The 27,904-nt window shown below is 36.2% G+C and overlaps 1 protein-coding gene across 1 annotated transcript in view; it reads right to left on the bottom strand.

Moving 5' to 3' along the window:
• Positions 1 to 8,651: 8,651 nt before the first annotated feature.
• PRMT3 (protein arginine methyltransferase 3) overlaps positions 8,652 to 27,904 on the bottom strand; it is a 93,188-nt gene continuing 73,935 nt past the window's right edge. Inside the window, exons 14-16 of the mRNA XM_058161233.1 lie at positions 17,455 to 17,505; positions 17,169 to 17,256; positions 8,652 to 10,048 (exon numbers count right to left, since the gene is read on the bottom strand). Coding sequence (XP_058017216.1) covers positions 9,939 to 10,048; positions 17,169 to 17,256; positions 17,455 to 17,505 — 249 coding nt within the window. The 3' untranslated portion in view covers positions 8,652 to 9,938. The remainder of the gene's footprint in view (positions 10,049 to 17,168; positions 17,257 to 17,454; positions 17,506 to 27,904) is intronic.

Genomic DNA, 27,904 nt, shown 5'->3' on the forward strand with positions numbered 1-27,904 from the left:
ACGTTCTAAGCAATGCTATGATTATTTCATGTTATTAGCTCTTAGTTGCTATAATGGAGATGTGATTCCACTGCTACTAGAAAGTAAGAAATGTCTTACTTGTTTAGCTGTAAACCAAGTAACTTTTCACAATGTTCTGTTCTTTCAATTGGCAAAATCCACCATCTTGCAATAATGTGGCCCACTATTAGTGAGTGTTCCAGTTCATAGCACATATTATCTTCAACAAAAATCCCCATTTAAAAATAAACATATGATCACAGTTCTGGATCAAGAAAAAAGCTATTGGTGCACTTTTTCCTACTGTGATGCAGATTTGTATGTATTTTTTGGCTGAACATAATAGACTTTATTTGTTTGGTCTTAAATGTCTTTTGTTGTTGCTTGTAAATTTTAATATATAGCTTCACACAATGCAATTATACTACATATAAACTTACTATGTGTGGGTTTCATAAACACTGCCTCCTAGATCTTCAGTGAAATAGCAAGAAAAATAGTTGAGCGTTATTTAAAATCATAAACTTGGAAAGGGCTGTATTAGTCATTAAGCTCAAAGTCCCTTCCCAAACCTACACAGTGAAGGGAAATTCACAATATCTCCTAATGGATTTCAAAGTTGAACTGGAATTAACATTACCGGTAGGTATTTCAAATTAATTGGAAATCTGTTTTCCTGAAATTTAAAGCCAACATTTCATACACGTTGAGGTGATACGGAACATCCCAATGTTCTCTTGGCTATCTTCTGTGTAATAAAAGAGTCAGTTGGATCTAAGTGTTGAAGTGTTGAAGGCACCAGGCTAGAAACTAGATGACCATGCCTTGAAAGCCAGCTGGGTACGGTCTGTCACCCTCTCTCAGCCCAATTCACCTCACAATGTAGTTGTGAGGAAAATAGGAGGAAGAAGAGATATTACATATGTTTGTTGCCTTAAGATATTTTAAAAAATAACAAGTCAGGATATCAAAATAAATAGTAATAAACAAACTTTCTGGTATTTGGGGGGGGGGGAAACACTCTCATCTGCTTGTTAAGTTCTTTCATGCCATGTTTTCATGACATATGGTAATATTTTAAAATTTCAATATTTATTTAGGTAATAATTTGATTTGATAGGACGTACTCTATGAAGAACATTGAATTATTTGTCATTCAAAGAGAATTCTTAAACCTGTAAAATTCTTCAACGTTGCCTCAGATAGCTTTATCTATAACAAGCCATCAGTCCTTAAAAACCACTGAAACCATTAATCAAGAAATAAAATGTTTAAATTAGTTCCAATACAAAATTGCTTAGAAAGTGTAATTAAAATAGTTCAATATAAAATACTATACACAAAGAGTAGTTACATTAGCTAATTACAACTCTCTCAGCTTTAATAGCCCATGTAGTTTTGCCCCATTAACAAACTATTTAGTCATATAATGGTTTAGATTTTTAAATATTAATTTCACTTTAAGGATATATTAAACAACAATTATTTAGGCATGCACTTATTGGAAAAGAACAGGAAAAATGTGGACACAAAGATATTAGAAAGCAATTGTTGATAGTGTATTAATATTTAATAGTGAAATTTTTTAAATACAAATTTTATTTTAACAATTAAACGTTTTTCATTCACTCTTGTGCATGACTGTGACCATTTACATATCATCCCATTAGTGTTCTCCTATACTCTATATAATTTTACTAAATTATATTACTAATTCTAATTTGAATTTCTAATTCTTACTAATTCTACTATCTGTTATTTCCTCTTTTTTCCTATTTTCAACCCAATTATACCATTTCTCCCATATTACATAAAAATCCGAATCCATCTGTCTTTTCAGTTCAAGTGTCATTTTGTCCATCTCGGCGCAATCCAATATTTTTCTATTTATTAACTCTTCAGAGGGTGTATTTGAGCTTCTTCAACATTGTGCAAATGCCAATCTTGCTGTCGTTGTCATATATAAAATAATATGTTGTTTTTTTTCATATTTTGTTTTCATAATTCCTAGCAGAAACAACTCTGGTGTGTATTCTATCTGGAAACCTGTTACTTCCTGTATCCAACTATGTATTTTCATCCAGGGTTTTTTTGTTTGGAGCATGACCACCATGTATGAAAGAAGGTGCCTTGCTTTTGTCCACATTTCCAACAATTGGGTTTAAATTTGGATATATTTTTGCCAATCTAGAAGGTCCCAAATACCAATGGTAAAACATATTATATTGATTTTCTTTGTATTTTGCCGATCTGGTTAGTTTATAATTTTTGTTCCAAATTGTTTCCCAATCCTCTAATTTGATATTATGCCCAATATTTCTAGCCTAGGCTATCATAGCTCCTTTTAACTATATCTTCTGCTCTGTCAAATTCTAATAAATAATTATAAATTTTGGTTATTAATTTTTCATCCGGGCCAGCCAATATTTTGTCTAATTGTTTTGGTAGAATTTCAATACCGTATTCATCTTTATCTTTTATATATCTTGATTTTAATTGTAAATAAGGCCACCAATCTATATTTATTCCTTGTTCTTCCTATTCTTGCCTATTTTTTAGATTTCCCTGGTTATCTAGAATTTCACTGTATTTTGCCATTTTACTTAGATTCAGAGTATTGGGATGGATCATTGCTTCCATCGTTGAAACCCAATTAGGGATTTTCATATGTTTTTTCTTAATTTCTTGCCATGTTTGCATTAAGACTTCTCGTATTTTATGTTGTAAGAAATATGAATGAGATTTGTTCTTTCTGTCCCATAGGAAGGCATGCCATCCTTTTTTTAAATCATGTCCTTCCAATATGAGTAATCTTTTATTTCTCAAATTGACCATTCTTTAATCCAAACGAAGGTTGCTGCCTGATAATAAAGTCGCCAGTCTGGGAGCCCTAAGCCATCTCTGCTTCTACTGTCCTGAAGGTCTGATAGTTTTATTCTTGCTTTTTTTCTTTGTTGTAAATTTTGTTGTAATTTGATTCAATTCTGTGAAAAATTTCTTATCTAATTTTATGGGAATGGTTTGAAAAAAATATAGCAGTTTTGGAAGAATATTCATTTTAATCATTGCAATCCGACCCAGTATGGATAGATTTAATGCCCCCCATCTTTCCAAATCAATTTTAATTTGTTGTATAAGCTTTACATAATTGTCTTCTTTAATTGAAGAACATCTCGCTGTCAGCCAAATTTCTAGGTATTTAATTTTTCTCACATTCGGCAATCCCAAATTTTCTTCTAACTCCCTTTCCTGTTGTGTTGTTACATTTTTAGCTATCATTTTTGTTGTTGTCTTATCAATTTTAAGACCTGCTACCTCCCCATATTTTTCTATTTCCTGTATTAATGTGGGTCCTGTTTCCTTTGGGTCTTCCAAAAAGAATACCAGATCATCTGCAAACACCATTAATTTATATTCTTCTGTTCTAATTTTAGTTCTCCTAATCTCTGAATTTGTTCTAATCTTCCATCAACAGCGACTCTAAGGTCAAAATGAAAAGCAGAGGTGACAGTGGGCATCCCTGGCAGACTCTTTATTTTGAATGTTTTTGTGATTTCTCCATTTATTATTATGCTTGCTTTTTGAGACGAATAAATTGCTTCAATCATTTTGTTCAAATTTCATTTCTCTAATTCGTCTAATTATATATTTCCAATTTAAATTGTCAAATGCTTTCTGTGCATCCAGAAAAACAAGGGCAACTTGTTTTTCTGGATGCGCCTCTTAATACTCTAACATATTCAGTACTATTCTTGTATTATCTCTAATTTGTCTAGAAGGGAGAAAGCCTTTTTGGTCAGAGTGAATAATCTCATTCAGTATTCCTTTCATCCTTCCTGCTATGATAGCCATAAAGGTCTTGTAATCTGCGTTTAAGAATGAAATTGGCCTGTAATTTTGGATTTGATTTGGATCGGTACCTTCTTTTATAATCACTGTGATATATGCTTCTCTCCATGAAACAGGCATTTTTGCTTCCAGTAGGACCTCATTGTATAGTTCCCCCATGCTTTTGTAACATTCTCTTGTAAACCATCTGGTCCTGGGGTCTTATTTTTTTGTCTTTGAATCGCTTCTTTTAACTCTGTCGGTGTTATTTTCTTATTTAGCAGTGTTTTCTTATCTTCCTCTAAAATAGGCATCTTTTCCTCTTTTAAATAGCCATTAATTTTTTCTAACTCAGTTTCCTCCTGATCATATAAATTCTCTAATTATTTTAATGCAATCCTTTTAATTTCTTCTTCTTTATTTTGTAACTCCCCAACTTCATCCTGCAGTTGGTGTATTATTCTACTTTCGTTTTCTTTTCTTAATTTGTACGATAACCACCTCCCTGGTTTGTTTGAGTTCTCAAATTGGTATTGTTTTGCATATAGAATAGAATAGAATTTTTTATTGGCCAAGTGTGATTGGACACACAAGGAATTTGTCTTGGTGCATATGCTCCAGTGTACATAAAAGAAAAGATACCTTCATCAAGGTACAACACTTACAACACTTAATGATGGTCATAGGGTACAAATTTAACACTTTAATGTGTTGTTTGTTCTATTAGGTTTAATCTGTTTTACTAATGTTAATTCTTCAATTAGTTGTACATCACCTGGCCTTCTTTGAATTTTTTTTCTAGCTGTTCTAATTTTAGTTCTCCTAATCTCTGAATTTGTTCTAATCTTCCATCAACAGCGACTCTAAGGTCAAAATGAAAAGCAGAGGTGACAGTGGGCATCCCTGGCAGACTCTTTATTTTGAATGTTTTTGTGATTTCTCCATTTATTATTATGCTTGCTTTTTGAGACGAATAAATTGCTTCAATCATTTGTCGCCAAATTTCATTTCTCTAATTCGTCTAATTATATATTTCCAATTTAAATTGTCAAATGCTTTCTGTGCATCCAGAAAAACAAGGGCAACTTGTTTTTCTGGATGCGCCTCTTAATACTCTAATATATTCAGTACTATTCTTGTATTATCTCTAATTTGTCTAGAAGGGAGAAAGCCATTTTGGTCAGAGTGAATAATCTCATTCAGTATTCCTTTCATCCTTCCTGCTATGATAGCCATAAAGATCTTGTAATCTGCGTTTAAGAATGAAATTGGCCTGTAATTTTGGATTTGATTTGGATCAGTACCTTCTTTTATAATCACTGTGATATATGCTTTTCTCCATGAAATAGGCATTTTTGCTTCCAGTAGGACCTCATTGTATAGTTCCCCCATGCTTTTGTAAAATTCTCCTGGTAAACCATCTGGTCCTGGGGTCTTATATTTTTGTCTTTGAATCACTTCTTTTAACTCTGTCGGTGTTATTTTCTTATTTAGCAGTGTTTTCTTATCTTCCTCTAAAATGGGCATCTTTTTCTCTTTTAAATAGTCATTAATTTTTTCTATCTGTTTCCTCCTGATCATATAAATTCTCTAAGTATTTTAATGCAATCCTTTTAATTTCTTCTTCTTTATTTTGTAACTCCCCAACTTCATTCTGCAGTTGGTGTATTATTCTACTTTCCTTTTCTTTTCTTAATTTGTACGATAACCACCTCCCTGGTTTGTTTGAGTTCTCAAATTGGTATTGTTTTGCCTATAGAATAGAATAGAATTTTTTATTGGCCAAGTGTGATTGGACACACAAGGAATTTGTCTTGGTGCATATGCTCTCAGTGTACATAAAAAAAAAGATACCTTCATCAAGGTACAACACTTACAACACTTAGTGATGATCATAGGGTACAAATTTAACACTTCAACGTGTTGTTTGTTCTATTAGGTTTAATCTGTTTCACTAATGTTAATTCTTCAATTAGTTGTACATCACCTGGCCTTCTTTGATTTTTTTCCCTAGCTGTTCTAATTCTTTCACTAATATGTCTTGCTGTTTCCGTTTTTCTTTATTTCTTTTTGCCGTATATGCTATAGTTACCCCTCTTGTATATGCTTTTATTGTGTCCCATAAATTCTGCAAAGAAGTATGTTGTTTATTATTTACTTCAAAAAATAGGGTCAATTCCTGGTTAATCTTTTGTATGTATTCCTTCTCTTGTAGTATCTGCGGGTTTAAAGTCCGTCTTCTAATTTTCTTTTTTTGACCTTTCCATTTTATTCTTAAGGGTTATGATCTGCCCAAATGTTTGGGAGAATCTCTACATTTTCTACTTCTTTACTTAATTCTCTGTTTGTCCATATCATGTCTACTCTTGAGGACTTATGCGGGTTGGAATAAAAAGTAATTTTTTTCTCTTTGGGATTTAATGTTCGCCACACATCAATCAAGTTTAGTTCTTCCACCATATCAAAAAATATTTTCGGTAATACATTCCTTTTCCCCCCTTTTTTCTTCTCACTAATATAATTCTTTTTTGTATCTATTATCCCGTTATAATCTCCCACTATGCATATATTTTTATAACCTGTTTTGATAGTTTTTTCCATGTGTTTTTTTGTAGAATTCCCTCTGGTTTTTATTGGGAGCATATATATTAACTAATAACATTTTAACTACTTCTGTTCTTCTATTCTTAATCACTAATATACACAATAATAATATTCTTTCCTTCGTATCTTCATATATTACACTTGTTTTTATTTCTTTTCTAACATATACCACAATCCCTCTCTTTTTTTCCTCTGCCAGTGCTGCATATAAATTTCCCAATTTATTATATTCTAAATATTTCTGGTCCCGTTTTTTAATATGCACCTCTTGGAGGCATATGATATCTACATTCTGTTTCATTAATCTCTTAAGTATTTTTTTCTTTTCACCTGGTCATTCAATCCGTTTACATTTATTGACAGTAATTTAGTTTCTTTCTCTAATCTCTTAATTGTCTGCTGGTCTCTGGTTTTGGTTTGCTCTTGTAATTTTTTGTGATCTGGTAATGGCACCCCTTTCTTCATTTTGATTTCCTTTCTTTATCTTGGCTCCTTCTTCCACATCTTTGTTCCCAGGTTCTTGTCTCTGTTCTTCTAAGCTAGGTATTTCCAATCTCTCTTTGCTGCTCGAATCTTCGTCCATCCCCATCAGTTGATTAATAGTGAGATTTTAAGGGTGCTTCTTGACAAACCAACTCTGGGGCATAGGAAATACTCCTTTTATGTATTTGTTATGAAAAATAAAATTATATAGGCAATAAAATGCAAGTACGTAATTCCCAGTTATAGTCAAGAAATTTAGAAGTGGTTTGCCATTGTCTTCTTCGTCCTAAGACGGAGAGAGAGGGACTGGCTCAGTTACCCAGCTGGCTTTATGCCTAGGTTGTTAAGGTCTCTTGGATTCTAGCCTGGTGTCTTAACTACTTCACTGAACAGACTCTGCAGTCTGTTAATAGTAGCTAACAAATCCCTTTCAGCCCTTTTATTAAGCAAACACAGAATCGTGAAAAAGTTCAACCAGCCTTTCCATCTTAAAAGCAAACATGGAGAGATAAGAGGTAGGGAACCAAGCGCTGCATTATAATCCCATCAGCCACTGAAGTAAATTTCAATATTTAAAGCTTTTTATTGCAAAACATTTGACACCAGGCAAAGTCAGAGTTAATGTGCTTAATGGTGCCAGACTAGTGATCTAAAATGATCTATGAAACTAAGAAGAAATTCTTATGGAGGCTGAATGTCCCAAGAGGGCAGGGTCAGACACTTGAAGGCTCCTGCATATCCATTCCAATGATGGTTGGTTCTAATATAAAAAAAAACCCAAACATTTCCTGGATGCTTTTTTCTAATAGAAACTTGGCTGGGGAAAAAGGCTAATATTTTATTTTGAGGGAATCTCCTTTAATCGCTTTGGCACATTTCTCCTCCATTCACCCTCCTTAGAAAAGCTTTTCAAGCCATTATAGATTTCTGTCCACTCCCTTTTTTTCAGGCTTCAATCCAATTATGAATAGAAAAGGGATTTTAAAGTGTACTAGAACATTCCTCTTACAAGTCACAGCAATGGTAAATCTCGCTTATTGCGGAAACTGACAATAGGATAACGATTATAACAGTTCTTTGAAGTTTACCAAAGAACTGTTACTTTCTGCAAGAATATGTCTGTTAACTGGGATCATCCATAAAAATAAAAGTGTGGTTTAAAAAGAGGATTATGCTTTAATACACCAATCATGGGCTGCATCAGCCAGAAGTCCCAAGACCCTACAGAATTCAGTTATTATTGCTTTGCAGAAAATCAAAGTCTGTACCAATCTAGTCTCTGAGGGATGCTATTCCATAACTCTCTGGTAGGCCCATACTAATTCAACCCTCCCATTTGGGGATAAATTACCACCCCAACTTCAATGACTGCACCAGTCTACCTGGAGAAGGTGATTCTAAAGGTAGCTAAGAGTCAAGCCATATAAGACTTTTAAAAACAGAACTAAAATACAGAATTGTAACCATAAATCTATTCGCAACTACTGCAACATCCACTATATCTGTGTAACAAGGCTGAGGCAATTCTTACATGCCAGCATGTGGACAGCTGCATCTACTGTTGTTACTAAATAGTTCACAAAAGGAGCCCCATATGTGGTGTATTGCAGTAGTCTACCCTGTCACCAGATCCTTTTGTTCCAGATATGACCAACACACTGGTCCCTTGGCCACAGCCTGTGCCTTGTTTGCGATCTGGAATGCCCTCTAGATAAAAATGAGACTCAAGTAAATGGTGATTTTAATAACAGCAAATTTTTGTATTCCATTTTTAACATTTGAAAGATATTACAATCTAATAATATCATATGTACATTTGAAATCCAAAGACCAAGAAATGAATTTATTTTGAAATTATGTTTATAAAAATAATGTGTGCAAAAGCCTAATTCTTGCCTATGCATCGTTGAAGCTAATCAAATCCAAATGGTCTGGTATCCACATAGCTCTATTTGCATGTCTTCAGTATTTTTATGATTATGTTGAAAGTAGGCCTTGCTTCCTGCAGACATAAAAGACTCTTGATTCTTGCAAAGTTAAAGATTTTGAACCAGAGGAGGAATCCAACTGCCAGGAAGTCCTAAAGATTCTCAGAAATCTGTTCTGAAGACTCTCCGGAAGAATGGAATCGGTAATAAGGCTGCCTGCAGGGGTGACGGACAAAGCTTGCCTTACCCCTACTGTGAAGAAAACTCCAGGAGATTCCATCCCTGTAAAAATAAATTCTGGATCCCATCTAATAATATGAACTCTTCAAAAAAAAATCATTGTACAAGCAATGTCATTTCTAGATGTAGATCTGCATTGTATTTCTACGGCAATGCATTCTTACATTTACAGAACATTCAGAGATTGGGCAGAGGATTGCTACTCTACTAATGTCCCAAAGGTGCTTTTTCAAGAGGCAACTGGACTTTATGGTTTTTCTTTGAAGATGAAGCTTCTTGGGTGAGAAGCAAAACATCTTCAAAGAAAAACCAGAAAGTCCAGTTGCCCATTGAAAAGGCAACTTTGGGACAACCCAAAGATGACTGAGAATCTCAATACTGTAGTAATAGTTTCCCCCACAAGGTGAAATAGCAATAGCACTTAGACTTACATACCGCTTCATAGTGCTTTTACAGCCCTCTCTAAGCAATTTACAGAGTCAATATATTGCCCCCAACAATCTGGATCCTCATTTAACCCACCTCGGCAGGATGGAAGGCTGAGTCAACCTTGAGCCAGTGAGATTCGATCTGCTGAACTGCAGCTAGCAGTCAGCTGAAGTAGCCTGAAGTACTGCACTCTAACCACTGTGCCACTTTGGCTCGAAAATAATTTCTTAGGACTGCATGAGCTGATTGCCAAGCACAGTCAGTTGTCTCATATGTCCAGGAAAAAAGATCATCTATATGTCCAGGAAAACAAAAGTTATTGGAAGTAGAACCAAATGAACTTAAAATTTTATCCAGCTTTTTCTGCTTCAAAAAGAAGCATCTGGTAATTAAACTAAGCCTCTCAAGCTGATTGTGGAGCAATGTTCACTGCAGACTATATGTTTGTTTCACATTTTTAACTGAAAGTGTTACAATGAGGGCACGGAGATCTTTTCGGTTTCTGTGTATCGTTATCCTTCCTTTCAGTTCTTCACCTATAGAAACCAAACACAAATGCAAAGATTTTAAGTCCTTTAACCAAAAGTGTTCTTTGCCAGATATTATTTGCTGATTTAAATCCCTCCTTCTTACAGCCTCTCCTCCCAAAGTCTACCCCAGAGAAGATGGAGGTAAAGTGGAAGGATAGCACAGATTGAAAGGAATGCAAATCATTAAGGAACATTACTAGTTTTTCCTCTAGTATTAGTAAATAAATGTATTTATTTATTTCTGCTACATTGTTCAATTCCCCAAAGTCTTTTAAAGACTTACAAATAAGTTAAAAATAAAATAAAAATAACAAGGAAAACAAAACGGCCATCTAAAACTAAGAACAATAAATCTTGTCCATTACCACAATATTCATTTTACATTACATGGTGAGGTTCTGATTATTATTGGTTAAGATTTCTCCTGACTAGCTCTAATGATGTTAATCTTATAGTAATAACATCTTGCTTTCCTACATATCTCTTTAGATTTCAGCTTAACCTGGATGACTCTTATTTGAGGTGAATTTATTTATTTGTATTTGAATGGCTGTCCTTGTCTATGGAGATTCTCACGTCATGGTTGTCCCAAAGGTTCTTTCCAAAAGGCAACTGGACTTTCTTGGGGTTTTTTCCTTAAAAACGTTTCCCTTCAGTTAGAACTGAAGAAGCTTCTTGGATGAGAAGCGAAATGTTTTCAAGGAAAAAAACCAAGAAAGTCCAGTTGCCTTTTGGTAAAGAACCTTTAGGACATGGCCACCCTCTCCTGTCAAAGAGACAATAAGCAATAAAAAGAATCAAAAGAGCAATATAAATAGCCACAAACACAATACATTTTTGCTATTAAGAAACATTCTCAAAACAAAAAACTTCAATTATCATGGTAAATAATCTTTATAACTAAACAGATTAATTTTCTGATATGTGTATAACAAAACCTGATGACACTTACTTCAAAATATCCACAGCAAAAACAATTTTAGGTAGTCCTCAACTTACAAGTCCATTTAGTGACCGTTCAAAGTTATAACCTCACTGAAACAAGTCACTGAAACGTCAAGTCACTGAAAAGTGACTTATGACTATTTTTCATACCTACATGCTACTTGACCTTTGTAGCATTCCCATGATCACGTGATCAAAATTCAGATACTTGGCACTTGATTGATACTTATGACCGTTACTGTGTCCTAAAATTATGTGATTACCTTTTGCTACCTAGTGACTCACTGGAGAAGAGCCTAATGCGGGAAAAGATTGAGGGCAAAAGAAAAAGGGGACGACAGAGAATGAGGTGGCTGGATGGAGTCACTGAAGCAGTAGACGTGAGTTTAAATGGACTCCAGAGGACGGTAGAGGATAGGAAGGCCTGGAGGAACATTGTCCATGGGGTTGCGATGGGTCAGACACGATTTCGCAACTAACAACAACAACCTTGTGACAAGCAAAATCAATGAGGAAGCCAGATTCACTTAACAACCGTGTTACTAACTTATTAACGGCAGAGATTGTGGCAAAAGTCGTAAAATGGGGCAAAACTTACTTAACAAATGTTTCACTCAACAGAAATATTGGGCTCAATCATGATCATAAGTGGAGGACTACTTCTGGAGAACCGGTTGTTAACTTTCTGAGCAGTTTGGCAAACTGGTTGTTGGAAATCATTAGGGCAGAGAACCGGTTGTTAAATTACTTGAATCCCACCACTGCCTGTATTAGCTAAAAATGCCAGTAGTTTTCAACATATTGTTAATGTAAAGCTGTACTTCTACCCCAGATTATTTTATCAGCATACAGTCTCACTTTAATTATGCATAAAGGGATTAAATGAAATCTGATGAATTTGTGAAATCTAGAAAGTAACATTTCTATAAGAACTGATGACAGTTTTCAATCAGGGCAGCCCTCCGTTATTTATTACCAAGCTAACTGCATTAAGTGACCCAGACAATCAGCTTTATTCATTGTCACGAGGCATATCTTCGCCTTTCTCGCTCCAATGGACTACATTAAATCTCCTTTTGTGCGCCACCATTTCGGTTCCTGAACTAAAGCAATGGCAGGGCAATCAGAACAGGGGAAGAAGATCAGGCCAATTAATCAATGCCATGGGGAAATAAAATGACTGATGTGCTCTCAACAGCTTTGCTGCTCTACAAAGTAGAGAGGATGCCTTCCAAGGCTGAGCTGCATCACCTCTGCTCAGGAAGAAGCAGGCGAGCTACAAGTCACGCTGTAGTTTGATCCAGCCTGAATTCATTACCCTGCTCCTATGGAACTGACACTCTTCCGGCAGAGAAAATCAAATCTGATTTGCCTTTAACAAATCTTCCAGAGAAGCATGCAATTATAATTACTATATTTTTTTTTAATCCCTTGGAGGCCTGGCTCTATGGCGGAGCACATTATAGCAATCGTCATAGTTGGCTTTTTACTTCAATGGAAATGGAAACAGACATACTGCATGATCTTTACGGCAGCTAAGGGCTAAAAGTAATTATATTGCTCAACCGCAAGATGGGAAATTGTTCATAAGCTAATGAGATTAGTAGCAGTAAGCCTCTAGGAACAGCAAGTATAAATACGCCATGTCTAGGACCACACAACATGTAAACTGGCTCATCACTACTAAGCCATACCCTTGAGTTACCTACTTTGCATGTTCTGTATTTCAGATTCAGTTTGAGTAAATGGTCTTAAATGTGCCCGTTGTTTCTATGATTTTAAATTTCAAATTAAAAGTGGCTATTTTTGAATGAGTTTATTGAAATTAATAAAACAAAATTCAAATGTTACCAATAGCCTAGAAAGAAGGTTGTCTCGTATATGATTTTTGTATTATCTGGCAAAATAAATCTTACTATCCACACACATATTTACATCATTGAGTGCACACTTTTACTGATATAACTGAACTGAATTAAACTATCAAGAATGTAGCCTTCAGTAAAATGTCCCCTTTAAAATATTTTGATTGTTCACAGTTGCTCTTTACTATCTTAAAGTCGGTTAGGAAACCACACGGCAAGACATCATAAAAACATAACAGATGCACCTGTGTTTATTTTATTGCTAATAGAATTTGCTGGCATAAGGATTTTATTTTTCAGCTTAATTCATTACAAAGAAATAAAGCTTTTTTTGGGGGGGGGAAAGGTAAGTTATGTATACTGACAGAAAGTAGAAAACATACTGTGTCAGGGGAGATACAGAATATATACTCTATTTTTCACTCCATAAGACATACCTAGATTTAGAGGAGGAAAACAAGAAAAAAAATATTCTGAACCGGAGCCTGAGGACCACAGATAGGTGTCTTCTCATGTGCCAGCTCAGCCTATTGACTCCTGCGTTGCGGAAAAGAGACAGAAGAGGCGGGCAATTACAAAGACAAAAGAGGCGGGGTTCAGCATTGTAAAAGGACCCCGCTGCCATGGCCCAGCTGCTATTCACCAAAGGACCGGCACTGTGATTTTTTGGGGGGGAAAGTGTGTCTTACGGAGCGAAAAATACTGTTATGTGTGTGTATGCAAATACATATACAACGGCACACTATTAAGAACTGGGGGAAAGTAGCCAAGTTTAGTATAAATTAGTATAAATAAAATTACAGCATATTCAAGCAATAGCTGGGTAGAATTGGTGGTATGCATTTCTGTTATCTAAGGTTCTGATTTTTTTTTTAAAAAAAAACGCCCTTTAAGAGAAATGTAGATTCACTTGTCTGTGAAATATAAGATGGGTCTTTCTTCACTGATTTAGCCCTGTAGCAAAACATTGAGAAAAAATGAAGCACAATGGCAATGTTCTGTTGAACCTCATTCTGTACCACTGTCACATCCCAGAGCATCATTCACTGATACCTCTTGACTCACTTCCTAGTAAGCATCATCAGCTATTGCAAAATATATTTTGAAACTCATATTGCCTTGACCTCTTGGAAAAAAGGAATGGCGTGAAACTAACATTGGTGTTGATACCAAAATCAGTTTGAGGAAGGATATTTTGCTTATGCCAACACATTTTCAGAAGTGCCCCTTGTAAATACTTTGGCACTTTTCCTGCACAAATGGTCTGATGGTTTTACCAGATGCCCTTTCTAGCCAAAAGCAAAAATTTTCAAATCAGAAAAGATGCATGGCATAATCATATTACATGAATGTCAAAACTAGTTTGTGGAAACAAAGAATCAAAAAACATGAGCCCCATGTTGTCTGAATTATTTTTGTTTGCCTAAAGGAGATTTAACAAATGAGTAATTACATAAATAAATGCTTATGTAGAAAAAGTATTCTCTTGTGCTGCAAACACTAACAGTATTACCTGACCCATACACTGGGTAAAAAACTGACTAACCGTTAGCTTCTCTACATAGAATTGCAGAATGTTATAAATTGCAAGGGGCCTCGTGAGTCGTGGTCCAAACTTCTGCAGTTGCAGGAAGTCTATTAACCCATCCCAACAGATGGCCACCCAGCTCATTGGTAAACCTCTGGTGAGGGAATCCACCACTGATCTAGACGGACTGTTCAGAAATCCCTTCTGATACTCAATCCAAATCTCCTCTTAGTGTCAACACACTAGGCGTGTGGTTTAACAGAAAACATATATTCCCCCCTTGTGCATCAGCGCTTTTAGTTATTTGTAGGCTGGTATGATATGTGTCCTCAACTTCTCTTTTGCAAGCTAAGCATGTCTACATTATTGAATTGCTTCCCATACAACCTGGCTGGTGGGCAGCTTTACCATCAAGATAGTTCTCTGAATCTGCACCAGTTTCTACATATTCTTTTTAAAGCGTGGTGCCTTGATTACTAATCAAATCTGATTAGTAATAAAATGGGAGACAACCAGGAAACAGTAGGATAGTCTGGAAAATTGAAATAACATCCTGGGAAGAAGATAATGATAAACCACTTTCTTATCATTGCCCCCAAAAATAAACATCTGTGTCCATCTAGGCACAAAAAGTTAACCCAAGCAACTGTTTACCCTTTTTTCTATGACTGCAACTTTCACATATGTATAGGAATTCATTTTTACATTACTATTACAAACACAAATAATTAATATGCACATGGAGAATGGGAATAGGGAAAAGGGATAGGGACATGGACATGGACATGGACAAAAAAAAATGGGAAGATTTGCCAAAGTATTTACTCCAAGTGCAGATTAACCAGTATAGAGAGCAATTGAAGTATTATCTTCTGTGATCTGGGCATAATCTTTTGGTTAATATGACCCAAATGCCACTAACCTCTTTAGCTACTGTAACATAGTTTGTCATATTTAGTTGGTGTCTCAGTGGTATTCCTAACGACTTCCCATATACACTGCTGTCAAAGCATGTTTCTCTAACCCTGCACTTATACATTTCATATCAATAACCTTATTATTGTTATCAATGAACATCATCCTTTTGGGTTTTGCCCAACAGTTAATCCTCTTGAAATCATTCTGAACTGTGATTTTTTTTTTGTCCTCTATGATGCCAGCCAACTCTTGAGGTTTAGTAGCATCTTCAAATCTGATTGGCATGCCTTCTATTACATGCTATTTATAAAGATATAGAAAAGCAGTAGTTTGAAGACAGAATCTTGGGGATCCTATTCAGTCACTGCAGAATCATTTCATAAAAGGTGTGCTGGTTCAACCAACTGCAAAATCTACTGAGCCACATTACCCTCTAGCCCATATTCATCCATCTTGTCCTTAAAGAGATTTTGTCAAATGCTTTATTGGAATTATGATATGCTATGTCCACAGCATTCCCATATTCCCCACCCGCAAGTGATTCCTTTCGAAATAAAAAGAGATAAAGTCTAGTTCAACAATTTGTTTCTGCAAAACCCATGTTGTTTTCAGGCAGCAATGCCTTTTCGAACAGGTTGTAAGCAATCTATTAATATTACTAGGCAGTCAACTAACTAACTGTCATTTCCTAGAGCCTCTCTATTGCCTTTTTTAAATACTGGGACTATGTTTGCCCTTCCAATACCTAATCAGTTGTCTAGGCAGTTTCCAATATTTTAGTCAACAGTACTGAGGTCACTTCTGCCAAATGGCATGTAATTTGCAAGGCCCAGAAGTCTTAAATTCATGGAAAATAGTTAGATGGATTCTTACAGATCAATGGGGAACCTGACAATGTTACAGTTTATTAGTTTCCCTACATCATGTTGAGGATTTCCCAATGTCTCCCTTGAACTCCCTCCATTACTAGCCATGCATGTAGCTAATGCCTAGCACTACTCCATCTGAATATGTGCATCTGTTTGTCTCCCACATTCAATTTAAACCCCTTCTGAAAAAGTTAACACAGTATTTGCCAAACTTCAGCAAATCTTCCCATTTTTCTTTGTCCATTTCCCTGTCCCTTTTCCCCATTCCCAGTCTGAATCTGCATATTAACTATTTGTGTTTGTAAAAATGAATTCCTATGCACAAGCTGCGGAGTTATAAAAAAGAGGTAACCAGTTGCTTTTTGTGCCTAGATGGATTAAGACATTTTTTTTTTATTATTTTTTTTGTTTACATTTATACCCCGCCCTTCTCCGAAGACTCAGGGCGGCTTACAGTGTATAAGGCAATAGTCTCATTCTATTTGTATATTTTTACAAAGTCAACTTATTGCTCCCCCAACAATCTGGGTCCTCATTTTACCTACCTTATAAAGGGTGGAAGGCTGAGTCAACCTTGGGCCGGGCTCGAACCTGCAGTAATTGCAGGCTTTGTGTTCTAATAACAGGCTTCTCTATTGCCTGATTTTTTTTATCATTTTTTTTTATCATTTTTTTTTATCATTTTTGACAATGATAACGAACTGATTGTCATTATTTTCTTCCCAGGATGTTATTTCAATTTTCTGAACTAGCCTACAGTTTCCTGGTAGTCTCCCATTTTATTACTAGCCAGATTTGATCCTACTCACCCTTAGTAGGCTGAGTATTTCCACCTAGACTCTTAAAAATTCTGGATCAGTGTTAAAATAACTTTCACGTATGCTACAACGAAAGGCAAAATGGAAATAGTGATGGCATAGGGTTACGCTTTTGAGATGAATGTGGATTTATTAACATTTAATCTGTTCTGAAAAGTCTAATGACATGGCAAATATATATACCTTCTTTGACAGAAATTGGTTTTTCCAGGAAAAACATTGTTTGTTTCCAATGTGTCTTGGTACAACAGGGACTAGTTGAAAGCAGGATCTGCAGTAACAAAATTCAGAGAACCCTGATAAAGTACAAGTCTAAATAACAAGCTTCATTAATTCATTATACAAACATACGTGTTAAATGTTTGCAATACCAAATAGGCTTATTTCCAAACACCTTAATGCAAAAAGCTGCCAACATATAAAATATATTTTACAATTAATTTTAAACATGTCGCTTTGAAATACTTACTTGTTTCTTACAATTCTTCTCAAAATGCACATCAAAATATCCAGCAATTGCCTGAATTAAAAGGAAAACAAAATAGCAAACAGAAATTTTAGTTTACTACACTCACTAAACAAGTTACAGCCTATTAAGCCCATTCCCGATAACAGAAACCAGCCCACCATAATCCCTATTAGACTTTAAAATGCTGAAAATATAACACAATGTTTTTTTAAAAGCCCTGCTTCCTTCACACTCCTGCTTTCAACTCTTGCGAAGCACTTCTTTCAAATGCTATTTACCTTTGTTGATGTGGCCATTAGGATTGCTGGGCAACTTTAATTTATTTATTTATTTGTTTGTTTGTTTATCACAGAGTATATATGAGCATAAGCATGAAATAACTCTACAATATATAAGCATATATATATAAGCATAAGTATGTAATAACTATATAAGTTGGATATAATGAAAGGAAACAATAGGACAGGAACGGTAGGCACACTTGTGCTCTTATGCAGGCCCCTTACAGACCTCTTAGGAATAGGGTGCGGTCAATGGTAGACAGTTTTTGGTTGAAGCTTTGGGGATTTTGGGAAGAGACCACAGAGTCAGGTAGTATGTTCCAAGTATTAACAACTCTGTTACTGAAGTCATATTTTTTGCAATCAAGATTGGAGCGGTTAACATTAAGCTTAAATCTGTTGTGTGCTCGTGTATTGTTGCAATTGAAGCTGAAGTAGTCTTCAACAGGAAGACTACTTCTTCAAAACTACCTCAGATCAAAACACAGAAAAATCAAGTCTCCTGTCCTGGCCAGTGACAACACAGTCCAAAACCAGGACTGAAACAGGCATCTTTCTGACTTTTTATATGGAACTTTATGGACTCACAGAAAATATGGACATGAAAATGAATTGTGATTTGCTGATGATCTGGGGGAACCTCTTGAAATACAACCAGGCTCTATAATGATCCATGCTTATAATTCGTATTTTTGTGGCTGCCATACTGGAATGGGATACACTTGAGACCTTCTGTGCAACAACAAAAATCAGTTTAAGCATAACTTTGGTGGTGATTGAGGGAGAAATCTCATAATTGTTGCAAATGCAAAACGATATGATGCACTGTTGGATTAATCTTGTCCTATAATTCATAACAAAATAAAGAGCTTTAAATCAAGAAAGCAAGATAGAAAAGGCAAACTCATAAACAAGACATTGCGCTGGTTGATTCTCTAATTTTTAAAACCAGCAGTCACATAAACTCAGCTTTACAGTCCAGTCTATGATCACAAGAGCCAGGGAGAAAAGTGCTCTCTCACCTTCCCTTCCTTTCCTTGCCCATGTCACATCCTTTAACCCCCTTTTATTTTTATGCCTTTCTGTTTCACTTGATCTTACCTCCAAATCTACCCTCATGCACACTTCCCTTTTCTCCTCAAAAATAAAGCAGCAGAAAAACTCAAGTTTGAAAAGAAGCTGTTTTGCTTCACTCCCTGCTGTGAAAGAGAAAGCAAAATATTGCAGCTATCTAGTAAGTAAACCAAAATGACTGCTACCCACCCAGTCTAGGCACTAGGCTGCTAGCCACAGGCCAGGGCAAACGGCTCCTATTATCTAAATTCCAAATTATTCAGCAACTTCTTTAAAAAGTCACAAAATCTGTCTTTCCCTATCTGTTCCTTTAGTCTCTCTCCCATGCTGTCAGCATTCAAGATCGATCAGATGAAGAGAATAAAGTCATGCATTCTAAAACTGCTTCTATTATGTTGCAGTAACAGAATCTTGCAAATACAAACACTCCCTCCTCCTCTTATCTTCAAGGGAATTAGGGAGGGTTAAGCCAAAGATGCTTTCTCAAATTACATTTCTGCCTTTTTTTAAAAAAATCCCCTTTCCTCAAGGTTGCTCTTACAGCCCATTATGTATACTTTTTGGCAGGTAAAGAATAATGGCCACATTTCCCAGAAATATTTGAGTTTGAAAAGAAAGGTGGTTGTTCATGGAGAAATAGCTTTTGAAAAGCCTCTATTACAGTCTCACAAACAGGCCTGAACCATTTATCAGCACAATTTCAATGTTGACCTATGGGGAAACAGTGGCTCTGACTCAACCTTATAAAGACCAAGTTGCTTTGGCTTTTTGCTCCCCGATGGGCTGATGATGTGCCATCTTTGACAGGGTAGCTGTTCCACAGACAGAGTTGGAGAGCAATTTGCAGATTTTCCTGGAATTGAAGCTCCCAGTCAAAGAGGTGGCAGCCGTCGTTAGGGAAGCCTTTGTACAAAAATACATCAATTGTGTCCATTCCTGGTCTTGGCAGCCTTGCTCATAAGAACTTGGTCGCGACTTGGTCGCTTCATAGCTGACTACTAAATGCACTTTACATCTTGTTAACCTTAAGCAGAGGTGAAATCCAGCAGGTTCTGGAGAACTTGTAGCGGAAATTTTGAGTAGTTTGGAGAACTGGCAAATACCATCTCTGGCTGACCCCGGGAGTGGGGAGGGAATGGAAATTTTGCGGTATCCTCCTGCCACGCCCACCAAGCCACGCCAACCAAGCCAAACCACCAAGCCAAACCACGCCCAAGCCATGCCCACAGAACCAGTAGTAAAAAAAATTTGGATTTCACCACTGCCTTAAAGGCCAAGTTACAACTGCAATGGAATACAGCGGCATGTGGTGCTGGGTGCCCCTTGGGTTGCCCATTATCACATCACTGTTGTGAGAGATGGCCGTTTTTTTCCCAGATGCAGTTTGCCAACCCTTTACGGTAGATCTGATTAGGAAACCGAAGTCATGCAGGCTAATATGGATTTAAATATATGGTTACAGTTAACAGATAAGTCTTAGTCTGTATCAGAATAAGTCTGATTGTGTTTCCCGCCCTCTCCCCCGCCCTTTATCCTCATGTGAACTAGAGAGAGTCTTGTTTGAGACACTTTCTCAGATTACAGTTATGGCCCTGACTCAGATTTCTCTTATCTAACCGTTGTTATCACTTTTACCCATGACACACTTCAAGACGCTAGTTATTACCTTATAGCACACCATAGCAGAGGGTTAGGTTATCTGTGGGACTTCATGTCCATGACAGTATCTGCTCACCCCACCAGGTTAGATAGGGTGGGCATGCCTCAGATCTCTTTCCTTACATGCTGCCATTTATTTATTTGTTTGTTTGCTTGTTTATTCCACCTGATTTCAAATGACTCCAGGTGATTAACAAAAATATTAAAAACGGGGGTGGGAGGGGAATGCAGTGGTGAACAAAAATGAAGAATAAAAAAATGGCAAGGATGTCATCAAAAAGGACAAGAAAGAAAACAAACTCACATAATCCAAAAAAAGGTTCAATCCCCCTTGCCAAAGGCTTGGGCAAAGAGCCATGTCTTCAGGGTGCTTCAAAATACCAGAAGCGTGGGATCTCGGAAGAACAATTTTTCTGCAGTAGCTCCTACCTACCCTGAGGAAGAATTTTTCCCCTGGTATCCAGGAGGTCCTCAGACATTTAGCTTTCCGAAATGCCATTAAGTGTTAGCTTTTCCTCCAGGCTTTGGGACAAGGTAGGTTAGAGCCTGGAGATCACATTGTTCAATGGATTACAGATTGCTGGCGAGGTGCCAGGTTTTTTGTTTTACTGTCTTTGGATTTTATAAATGTGAGCCACCCAGAGTTTGGTTTCATAAGAAAGTCAAATGCTCATCCTAGGCCAATAATACACAGTTACACCTAACTAATCACAAAAAAGGGAAAATGGGATATCCATTTATATAAATGCATCTGCATTCAAATACTCCAAGATAGTTTCAAACAGGCTTAGTAAACAAAAACTGTTAAAAAGTGTGAGTTTTATATCTCTCCCCCCCCCCTTCTCATTCCAGGTAATGGAATGTTTTTCTACTCCCTGCATAGAGAGAGTAGCAAAACTTTTAGATTGGATAACACATTTTTCTGTAGAAAACTAGTTGCCAAATATAGTTACAAATCACTAATGAACACAGGAATTCACTCAAGCAGCTAAGCATAAATAGTAACAGAAGGTTAATACAAAGCTTGTGTCGTGTCCTATAAAACTTTCAGGCTTGGAATTTAATGTTTTAGTCATCCAGTTTTCTTTTACCAAAGAGAAAAGTTTAACTTTAAAGTAAGTACTGAGAAAAAGTTAACAAGTAATGTCTACAAATTGGAATGTTATCTGCATTGCACACATTGATCCTTAAGCCTGGATCACAAGAAATATTACTAAGAAATAATTTCCTAGAGTTCATGTAGGAGAAAGCAAAACATTCTAGCACTAACCATTTTGAGAGTTCGATAAACATTTAAACATGATAAACATTAAAAATGATAAACATTTAAATTTGACGCAGACCCCAGAAAATCTTGTACTCTAATAATGAGCTTCCCATTATCTTAAGAGTTGGCTAGGTTCTATTTTCTATCTGCTTCATTTTAATTAACTGACTGGTTAATTAATTGATAAAATACTGCTTAGCAATGACAGTAAGCCATTTACAGAATTAAAATATAATTGTATCAATTGGAATGTCCATGGTACAAATACAAAGTCATGTTTCAACCTCTTTTCCTGTAGTATTCCAACAATTAGTACTACAAGCAGGTTCTCCCAGTTAAGTGTCTTATTCAAGTCAATTCTGATTGGAGAAAGCAATCCTCAAAGTACCTAGCTTTCAACCCATGAAGGATCTCTGAATATTTATGATCAAGTTGTGTAAGGCAGGTGCACACTGACTTCACTGGGTTAATCGAATCTAGAGATAATGGTGACAAGTTTCACTATAGCTATGCATTTATTTTTAATGCTGCAGTTTGGACTCAAGACATCCTTGAAGTCCAATATTACTTCTTCCACTGCAAAGATTAAGTCATGAGTTTATTTGTACGACTTAATGCCCCACAGCATTCTGAACTTAATTTTTTTAGCAATTGACTAATTAACATTGGTGGAAGCATCTCCCAAAAAGCACCACATGGTAGAATTAATCATTTCGTTATTTCAGTGGCTAGTTATTTTTGAAAAGCCAAACAGAATAAAACGAGTTAATTTTAAAGTGTTAGCTTTGAACTTTTAACAATATGATTTAAGGTTTATACAAACCTAAATTCCCATTATCTTTCCCCTTAAAATACTAAGATCAACCAGTTTAAAGCAAAGGGAACTAAAGAAAATAATTACTAAAAGAACAAAAGCGGATTCTTCAAATTCCATTATTCTAAGCAGTTGGTCCACAGCAACCTTAGCATCATGGCTCCATGGAACAACGGATTACATAACAGGTGGTCAATTGTCAATAGCAGAAATATCAAATGGGTCTTGCCACACAGTAATTCTAAATTACATTGCTGAGAGCTGCCAAAAATGCAACCGTACATGACAATTGTTCCAAACAGAGGTTGATCTTTTTCAGAAGGATTGTTCACTAGGTCTAACATGGTAATGGTTTCCTGAGAAGGATTAGTATGAGAAAGGAATACTTTGCTGCTGGCAGGGATGATTGTTCCTTCTCCTCCCCCTCCTAGCGACTCAGTTAAACCCACAAAAAGCTTGGAAGGCATAAAGTAATCTAAATTTCTGTAATATCACTGCATGCAGCTTTGCAGAATTTTGCAAGTAGGAAAGATTCTACTATTTTCTTTATTTAGGATTGTTCTCTAATGGCTTTAAAAGGGAAATCTGTCCTAAAGTAATTGTTATTTTTTTAAATTTATACATAATTTTCTATTAATCTGTTTGAATTTGTGTGTTCCATTTTAGAAAGAATTTTAAGAATTTCTGTAATCAAAATTTGAACAGTTATTTATGGCCAGAGAGCAAAAATCCTTCTTATTCAATACACTATAGTTTATGACTAAACTATATTATTAAAAATCTAGATTTTCTAGATTTTTATTAAAAATCTAGAATAGCTAATAGGCTTTTAAACCCTATTTAAATCCAGAATTGGAGACGTCTGAAGAATTATCTGTAGGACTAACAAAAAGAGCACATAACAACTGGATTACCATTATGACGTATTTCTTTGGTTTTGACAGCTAAACCATCCTTACCACTGCCTCGCCTTCTCTGCAGTTCATCTTTGACAGAAGATCTATAGATACTCAGATGAGTACTCATGACAAATTCTAGGATATGTGTAACGATCTATTAAAAAATATCGAAAAATGCCCCACTAGAAAAAAATGAACAGAATGGGGTTGGTCATAGAGAACTGAAACCCTGACTTGACATGCCTTCTGAAAGGCTATTTTACGTTGACAGACATTGTGACCAAATAAATTATTCTGCCTTCTGTTCTCAGCATTTCCAAGTCAAAGATGGTGGGGATGGTGAAGAGACCTATTGGAAATAAAAGCAAGCAGGAGAGTAAAATAGGTTAACGAGATGTAAAAATGCACAAAAACGCTGAATTTCTCCTGGTCATAAACCAAGTCATCTGTACTAGGGAAAAAATGAAGAGTACCAGAGCTGCAAATGTAATCATTAAGCTGGCACACAGACTGGTGAAATTAATGCACAAGCAAAATGTAGGTTAAGTTAGTTGCCTCAATCTAGAGATTCTTCCAAATCTATTATAGACAGCATGTACATAATCAACATCAGCAACCTTAATGTTGCCAAATCAGAGCTGCAACACAATAACAGGAGGGGAAGAGGGGAGAGTTAATATAACGTTTTTACATGCCTAATTATTTTCAGCGTTCAGAATTCTTTATTGCTCTATTATTTTTACAGAGGGACGTGTTTTACTTAAAAAGCATTGCAAAAATAAGCATTAAAAAGCACAGTGAGCATGCAATTGATTTATTTCAACTTTATTTCAATTTATTTATATTCGGCTGGGATGCCACCAGTCTCCAAATTTACTCAGTTGTTAACCTGCACTTAATATCTTGGGGTTGAAGAAAATCCAAATCATGGGCTAATACTATAGCCACTTCATTTACTTCAATTCTCTCCTTCAGAAAAGAAAACAATTTGCCCAGATTATGTATCACTCACTGGTTTATACAGCAGCCTCTGAAAGCAGGTAATCTAACCAGCTCACTTAGGCGAAGGGAAATTAAAAGTTACCATCATCACTATCAGTTGCAAGGAGCAATTTATCATTTTTTATTTCTCATTGGTATCATGCTCCAACAGCATGCAGCTAGAGCAGATACAATTAGGCAGCTGGCCACAGAAGTAGGAGGATAATGTGCTTTTGATGGAGTTTATTCAACCATGGAGATGACATGCTTGTAACGCATGCAGGAGAGAGGGGGAATGAAACAATCATACGTTCCTGCAGCAGAAATACTACTTAAACATTTAAAACAGTACTCCTCCAATTAAAACAATACAGAACATGGATATAACTGAATGATCTTTGTTTCTCAAGGGGAGGATAAAAAAAAAAAGTATTTTGGTTATTTGTAATGCTCATGGTCATCTTCCACCTCTAAAATACAAAACAAAGCAAAACTAAAAACCTAGAATACTGTAAGAGAATATCTTGAGTATTATTAACTGGACCTCATACAAATGCTTTTTTAAAAAAACAACAACTCTAAATTTGGATTAATTTTGTTTTGAATTTACACCTGGATTTCACCTTATCTCTCATGTACTGACAATGTTCAGTTTTGTACTCCCTCTTATTGGTTTCTTACAGAATGAGGTTGCAAAGAATCATGGAGGAAAATAAACAGTAGGGAAATGTAGCCACAAGGAAAACAATGTGAAACTGCCGAGATCTGGCATATGCTATTAGCTTCTTGCTTACCTAGTTCTCAATCTCAGCAGTCTAGTGCTACAAATGCGTAGCAAACAGATCAAAGCATGCTGTACATAAGGGTCTATTTTCTAGCCTGCACTGTTGGGATTATACAAAGTTTTATCCTTTTGTCACCAATGTACTAAAATGATGCCCAGTGAATGAAATGACTTTATATTAAAAGAATCTTAGTGTCCAAAAAGCTGTTGTTGTGATCAATTTGCATCTCATTTCATCTGAAGCTAAAATTATCTGTAGCTATGCTGATATGGACACTTTTTAAAATATACAAATGAATGCTCCTTGACAGTTTGTGCTGTGATATTTGGATGTCAGCAATGTGAAGACGGGGACAAGCTTCCTGGAGGTGGAGGTCTACATATATATATATATATATATATATATATATTTGATACTAAATGTGTCCATTTGGCTGACAAAATAAGGGACTTATTTTGGGGGGTAGAGTATATATTGTGAGCATCCTGAAAAATCATGCTAGGACTTATTTGCAGTTGGATCTTAATTTCATGGAAATGATGTGTGTACACACATATACATTCATATACACACACATATAAAGGTAAAGGTTCCCCTCGCACGTACGTGCTAGTCATTGCCGACTCTACGGGTTGGTGCTCATCTCCGTTTCAAAGCCAAAGAGCCAGCGCTGTCCGAAGACGTCTCCGTGGTCATGTGGCCTGCATGACTCAACGCCAAAGGCGCACGGAACTCTATTACCTTCCCACCAAAGGTGGTCCCTATTTTTTCTACTTGCATTTTTACATGCTTTTGAAACTGCTAGGTTGGCAGAAGCTGGGACAAGTAATGGGAGCTCACCCCGTTACATGGCAGCACTAAGGATTCAAACCACTGAGCTGCCGACCTTCCGATCGACAAGCTCAACGTCCTAGCCCCTGAGCCACCGCATCCCTGTGTATACACACATACATACATATAAATACACACACACATAAAATAAAATGTGTGTATACACACATACATACATATAAATGGGGGCCTCTGTGGCTCAGACTGGTAAGAAAGTCTGTTATTACCACAGCTGCCTGCAATTACTGCAGGTTCTAGTCCCACCATGCCCAAGGTTGACTCAGCCTTCCATCCTTTATAAGGTAGGTAAAATGAGGACCCAGATTGTTGGGGGCAATAAGTTGACTTTGTATATAAATATACAAATAGGATGAAGACTATTGCTAACATAGTGTAAGCCGCCCTGAGTCTTCAGAGAAGGCTGAAAATATCATTGTCAATTTGACTTTTCAAATCTGAATGGGCAGAGTTGAGATTTTGGACTTGAGGAATAATAAGCACTCCTTTCAGAGATCACATGGTGAGATTCTTGAAAGCCAACCCTGTGGCAGACGCGACCAAATATGGCTCAATCTATGCAGTCTTGCAGACTTGAGAGGTTCCGGAATGAGGTGGGTGGTAGCTTTCAAAAACTAGGTAGCTCTGAAGGATACCGTTTATTAGAATTCATTCAAATTCTAGTTTACATCAGATTTAGATACTCTGTCATCCTGGATGATGTGAGAAGATGGATGGACAAGTGCAAACTTGTTAATCCTTCAGGACCTATGGAGGCAATTCTTTGTCTTCATATAGCTTCTAAAAAATTCAGTTCCCCAAAAGCAAAAGCAATTCGGCAGCAAGGATATCTAGACTGTTATTAAAAATATGGATCACCTAGCCTTACTTTCTGTCCAGAACGAGCACACACACACACACAGAGAGAGAGAGAGAGAGGGAGAGGGAGAGTCAGAGTCCTAATTTTAGTTTATAGAATAATATATAGTGTTACGATAGAATGCAGTACATCTCCCAGTTATAAATCACTGGAGCTTACAATTATACTGGCTACAGCAGTATAATGTTTTCTGTTTAACTGAATTTAAAGTGGAACATCTCAAAGTTCATAATACAAATTAATAGGAATGTATATCAATATATAATTGACTATGACTGATATTATGTAGCAATATGTCATGCAATTTAGTTACTTGTCGATTTTGTACTACAGCAAAGAAGGAACCTGCTCCTTAAGTGACTCAATTGTACTGTAATAAATGAACACCGGTGACTGGGTAAGTGAGTCGCATTCTTGTAATTCTGACAAATATGTAGAGCTTGACTGGGAATGTGAAGAACTTTCATCTTTTGAAGATAACTTGTAATTAGAGACTGGGGAAGAAAAGAGAGCCGAACTCCCTTGCAATGCTGATTTAGACTTAGTGCCTTAAAAATGCATACTACTGCCATCAACATACATTGGATGCAGTAGCAGGTAAGTTTCAAGTACAGGTAAGTACAATGAGTTGAGATTGTGAGATCAAAGCTCTGCCTCTTTTTACATATGTGGACATTGTAAGCACCTACCGAAGTGTGGGCTTCAATATTTAGTCTTTTCAACTGCCATCTAGATTATTTTGACCCCTATCTCTTGTAGACAACACTGCTGATTACATAAAGACCCATAGTAGTTTATCAACAAAATATTGGCAGCTGGCAAGAAGACAGATGACCTTAAACTTCTCGTTCAGAAGTACATGATAGGATTGCAGGAAGAAAATTCATAGAAGAAAGTACTGGAGTTTCAAAATAACAAGTACCATAAGGTTACAAATGCAGATGTAAAAGAGGCTGGGAAAATAATTATTGAAAGCAATAGA

This window comes from Ahaetulla prasina, chromosome 1 (genome assembly GCF_028640845.1).
Source record: "Ahaetulla prasina isolate Xishuangbanna chromosome 1, ASM2864084v1, whole genome shotgun sequence".
Classification (NCBI taxonomy): Eukaryota; Metazoa; Chordata; class Lepidosauria; order Squamata; family Colubridae; genus Ahaetulla; species Ahaetulla prasina.